General features: G+C 40.8%; 1 protein-coding gene across 1 annotated transcript in view; it reads left to right on the top strand.

Moving 5' to 3' along the window:
- LOC104952140 (spectrin beta chain, non-erythrocytic 1-like) overlaps positions 1–6,090 on the top strand; it is a 25,679-nt gene that overhangs the window by 8,900 nt on the left and 10,689 nt on the right. Inside the window, 2 exon segments of the mRNA XM_010778900.1 lie at positions 3,627–3,716; positions 4,490–4,780. Coding sequence (XP_010777202.1) covers positions 3,627–3,716; positions 4,490–4,780 — 381 coding nt within the window.

The following is a 6,090-nucleotide window of genomic DNA, read 5'->3' as shown; positions in this document are numbered from 1 at the left end:
AACACACACACACACACACACACACACACACACACGGATGCATTTAGTTCACATGCATGCAAAGCCACAGACAAGCACACATGCAACCTTTATTGCATACACAGAGTTGTGTTGTGTCATTACACACAATGCAGTAATATGCAGACATATTTGTAACTCTTATGTATCTGTGAAGCATTAACATGTACTGAATACTAATACACCAATGTACTGAAAATTAATCAACATTGCAAAACATAAAAAAAAAATCAGATCGCACATTCAAAGCCTTTTACTGATCACAATCGTATCTCATTGGTATGGAACATGCACGTATGTTACCATAATAAACACATGACAGCTCATATTCCAAAATGGATACCAATATCAGACAGTATGAAGATGTGTTCTTGTAAATCGTCCTTCTAGCAGCAAAAGAAAGACTCACCTTGATGCTTACAATCAGAAGCTTTGGCTCAGATGTCTCCTCTCTCAATTAATTTGCTAAACCTCTGCCTAGTAACTCTACGACACACCCTTGACAACACCACACATGCTTCACCGCTTGTCGGCAAATCAGCGCTGAGCATTTCTCAAACACAGAAACAACGCATTTCAGCCACACACACAATGCTAGCAGCACGTGCTTCACACACCCTCCGTCAGCGCTGAAACGCTTTCCTCACACACTCACACAGACGCAAAGAGATGTTCGCTGCTAGATTTAGCTATCTGTAATTGCATGTCTGTGTCGTCTCTTATTCCTGACATCATTTCCATCTTTGTTACTATAACAACTATCGACCAAAAGCTGTTCTCGCTGTCTTTTGCCACGTCCCTCTCCGCTTTTACTGCAGTCCAGGCAACAAGCCTCCTCTGCCTTTCTTTGTCCAATCACCTTTGCCGTCACGCCTCAAATGCTGCTCTCAGCGTAATATTAGGGTTCTCCCGCCTTCCTCACCCTCGCAGCCATCTCCCCACCGTACCTGTTTTTGCACAGCTCACATGTCCCCTGCCAGCATCAATGGGCAGCGTTCCATCCGGCTGTCCACCTGCCCTCTATCCCTCCCTCTTCTCCTCCTCACTCAGCCCACATTTCCACCACCTTTTTTCTCCCTGTCCCTGCAGTAATTTCCTCCCATAATCATTTCAAAACCACAGTCCATCCTTGCTATTGCTGTCCAGCTTTTCCTTTATGTACTGAAATACCAAGGGTCAGTTTATCAAGTATCAATCAGTCACAGCTTCTGTTGGAAACACTGCAGTCCCAAAGTCAGTGAGACAGTCAGTTAGCAACATAATCATCCATCAGGTGGACCCTGCTGTCAGCCAGTTGACATGCATGCCGTTCTAACTCCATCTAATGAATTAGTTTTCCTGCCTTTCACTCGTGCTTCACAGATTTCCATTTTCATCAGCTTCTGTCTGCTGCTCCCTTCCCCCACACATGTCAACAACACATAAATTGGCCTGCATTTAATTAACTCATGACCAGCATGTAGTCAACCCCACAGTAGCATCAAACTCAAAGTCGATTTACCGGCAGACTAGAGACTAGCAAAGCTTCACCTTGGATGGCGCATTATCACAGAAACTCCACGGCAGACGGAGCCTACTCAGCCATCGGTAAATGTAGCAATAAACGCAGAGAAAAATGAAGTCACAGACGTTTCTAAACTTACCCCAAGAATGCATAGCAACAAGCCCACAGAGGTAAACAGAGAGGATTTAGATATCCACACTGACAATGCAAAATAAAAATAAAAAACGAAAGCTCGTAAGGCTTGCCATGAAGTAGTATTTGCGTAGAGTGTGTGCTCTTCAATGGATAATATCTCTTTGAATGGGGCTTTACTTTGCTACTCATGCTAAGCTTCATCATTGGATATCAGATGAGTAGATTGGGGTTTACATGTTTCTGTCTGCTAGCTAATCCCTTGGCTTGGTTACCACTGCCAAAAAACACTGATCCTAACAAAGAATAACCCCGGCTTCACATAGCTGGAAAAGACAAATCTAAAAATAACAAAGAAGAATAGGTTTACTGCAAAGCTAAGTTGATTGGTTCTATTGGACAATGTTAGTGTACCCTAATTTAGAGCTGCCTGAATAGCTGTAGAGTGTCTCAGTATACACTATGTATAAACTATATTAAAGGTTGGGTTTCAGTAGGTTCTAAATATCAATTTTGTTTGTGTTGTTTTTTATTAGAATTGGAGCTGTTTGTTCATACCTACAGTTTTATGGTGTAAAACGTAGTATTGATTCATGTATTATTTATTGAATTGGTGGCTTAAAGGTCACCTATTATGCAAAATCCACTTTTTTCTGTCTTTTATACATCAACATGTGTCCCCTCTGTGTAAAGAGATTCTGAAAGTTTCATGAAAAAAGATTCTCTCTCTTTTTGTCCTGATCCATTTCTATAAAAACCTGTCTGAAAATGAGCTGATCAGATTTTGGCCACTTTATGATGTCATAACGATTTTTTGGCTTGTGTAACCATTAGCCAATCAGCAACCAAGGTCACCCCACCCCCCCTTCTTATCACCTGAATCTCCTCCTAGAGCACCATTGTGTTCTTTTTAACCAAATCTCTCTCAGAGGGGCGTGGGGAGGGGCTCCTTATTTTCATCTAACAGACAGAGAATCAGCACTTTTGAAACAGGGCTGAAACAGAGGGGATTATGGGTAATGCTGCAATGATCTGTTTGGTGTTTTGAGCCAAACACTTCAGAGACATGTTTTGTATATATCTGAGACCTATAATATATTCATGAACAGTATAATAGGGGACCTTTAAGTCTCTGTGCGCCCCTGTGTGTCACCCGGTCCTGATTGTGTCCACCTGTGCCCCCTCACCTCGTGTATATATGTCTCCCTTTGTCTTGTGCCAGTTCATCTTGTTGTGTCACGTAGACTACCAGCACCTATCGCCAAGCCAGGATCATTGTTCTGCCCTGTGCCTTTTTCCTCTATTGAGTGTTTTTGTTTTCCCACACCTTAAGTGGCGTTCTTTCCTCTATTGAGTGATCTTTTGTTTGAAACCTTGTATACTGTGCCAAACCCAGTAAAGGACCTCATTTTGAAAGCACCCTCGAGTTGTGCGTTTGGGTTCATGCCTCAGAGTTCAGTTTTGACAATTTCAGAGCAAAATTAAACATTTAAAACCTCCCTGCTCTCACAAAATGATAGATAGCACATCAATTAAATAAACAATGTGGGATTAATGTTGGCTTCTGAATGACAGCAAGAGAACACCTTTTGGGAAATATTGAAGACCGAACTTGAGAGGGGTTTCTTCCCTCAAAATGTTAACTTATTAATTTGAAAAGTAGGTTTTCAATTATAGTGTGTACACTTAGTATGCAGCATATAGACCTCCAGCTCTTTCCATCAAATTGACTCTGCAGGTGGGTCTGTGTAAAAAAGCTTTAATCCCTTATTGGTTTCACCGCCTAAATCCACTTTAGTCAGATGGTTTAAAAAACGATATTTACTGTTTGAGATGTTGAAGACCTTCTTTAATTTTGTATACTCTGTGCACACTGTTAGATTCTGAATGCTCAGCTGTTCCTCAAAGGAAACCAGTCTCTACTTGTTACTCTTTGCCCTAATCTTGTATTTCTCCTCCTCTTCTCTCTCAGCTCTGGATTGAGGAGAGGATGCCCCTGGCAATGTCACAGGAGCACGGCCACAATCTTCAAACTGTGCAAATGCTGCTGAAAAAGAATCAGGTGAGGGTTTTTTTTCCTGCAGGAAACCGCTGCTACTAAAAATTCGTACTTTCAACATTTGTTCCCATCTTTTGTTAATCTGGAATTGTGTTCTGGATTAGTTGTTCTGAATATAAAATGTCAGAAAATAATAGAAAATGCCGCTCTCTGTGTCCTGAAGCCTAACTCTTTCAAATTCCCCAGTTTATATATGGCCATAAATCATCCTATTTTAGAAGCTGGAGCATGCAAGTGCTTGAAAATGTTTTATTATTAAAAAAATACGGAAACATTTATTGAATTATCTAAATGATTGTTGATGAGTTCTCAGCTGATTGTCTATACTCTGCAGGAAAGCTATTTCCAACTTATAATCAAAATAGTGTTTACTACCTATATTGCAAAAGCAAAACTAACAACATGCAAATAAAAAACATCTCCTTATATATAATTTTTGTGCGATAAGACCTTTCCTCGACATAATATCAGCTGGTCTGAGGTATTTTTTAAGATATGGTTACATGTGGACACAAAAATCACAAGACAGCTCTACGGCACTCGTTTTAAGCAATGAATTGTCTCCATTGTAATATAATGGTAATTTAAGACCAAAAAAGTGACGCGTTCAGCATCAAGCCTTCATCAGGTAGTGAAGACCAAGTTTGTTTGTTTCCATTTATATCACAAAGAATTGATGTGTGAACTAAAATAGAAGTTGCTGGGGAGGTTTAGAGACACTTGGCCACCATCATATCATCTCCAATACACTCACTGTCTCCCTCTCTGTCCATCAGACGCTGCAGAGGGAGATCGAGGGCCACCAGCCTCGAGTCGAGGAAGTGTTGGAGCGAGGGAGGAGGATGTCGGCGGCCGCCAGCGCAGAGGGCCGACCGGAGGCTGAGCGAATCACAGAGCAGCTGAAGGACCTGGAGGAGGCGTGGGCCCGCCTCCAGGACGAGATGACCAATCGCAGAGAGCGGCTGAAGGGCTCCAGCTCCGGCCAGCATTACTACAACGACGCGGACGAGGCCGAGGCCTGGATCGGAGAACAGGAGCTCTACATGATCGCTGACGAGAAGGCCAAGGTGAGGAGAGGAACGTGGTGGAACGCAAACCATTTTTTAACAATATTTGTATTGAAGTTTTCAAATATAACGAACATTACACATACATAAAAGGGTCGGTCTAGGTGGCAGATACAGTTTACAATCAAATGAATAGGCATGTAAATAAACACAGGTCACAGATGATACAGGGATAACAAAGTACAGAAATCTGAAAGAATATGACGTGGGCTACTACACTTTATAATCGTGTTGGTGGAACGCAGTACCATTTTTAGTTATTTGCAATTTAATATTTCAATTTCCTGCTTCTTTCTACTTCCACTCTACCACATTTCAGAGTCAAATATTATACCTTTACTTTACTACATTTATTTGTTCTAATTACTTTGAATATCCAATATAATTATACACAATAAACATAATCAGCAAATAACTTGTAGGTTAAAGGGGACCTATCATGCAAAATGCATTTGACATTGGTACCAGTAGTACTCTTACGGTGTGCACATGAACAAATAAAGTGTTGTACTATAACGGAAAAAATTTAATATATAAGCTTACACGTCGAAATGAAGAGACGAGACGAAGGGTCCACACCTTCCTCAGATTTTATGAGGATTATTGTTCACTTTTTCGCGATTTAAAGTATTCGCATCTATAATATAATATATATAGTTTTACTTGAACTTTTCATATTTTTTCACTTTCATGAGCAGGCGTTGTTTACGGGTCGAAGATCTTATTAAAATTAATATAATAACGCTTATGTCATTTACGAATTACACGAAAGTAGTGAAATATCGTGGCTATTTCCCACCCCCGAGTAAACTGATATATCCCAGTTAAAGTCAAATAGATTCGACCTGGTAGTAACGATATAAAATATTCAATATCACAATCCCTCGTTGGATATATTCGTCATAAATATGAAAAATTAAAAAGGTTTTATGGTTTAGTCTAGTACGTAAAATCGGTTAAGGAGTAAGCGAGTTAAATTGTGACAGAAACGTAGCCCCGACTAACGACACTCTTGTCGTGAGTAGATGTCCGGACCCGTATACATGATGTCTGCAGAGGTCGCGAAAGGGTTGCGGTTACAGGCACCGACGGAGGAGGACTACACGTCAACCTTGGTTATTCGGCATTCGCGGTGAAGACACACAGGTGTCTTCACAAAGTTTAGACCTAGGTCAGACATAGTCTAGGTAATGTCGGGACAAAATTCTCTAAACCAATAACCTCCTTTTACTCTCCCAACCACAAAAGACTGGTGAACCACCAAGGTACCTTGTGGTCTCTTGTGTACAACATACATATTTTTCTGCATG

Source organism: Notothenia coriiceps, unplaced genomic scaffold, assembly GCF_000735185.1.
Source record: "Notothenia coriiceps isolate Sejong01 unplaced genomic scaffold, NC01 NC01_scaffold00000339, whole genome shotgun sequence".
NCBI lineage: Eukaryota > Metazoa > Chordata > Actinopteri > Perciformes > Nototheniidae > Notothenia > Notothenia coriiceps.
This window is presented reverse-complemented; position numbering and strand designations above follow the sequence as displayed.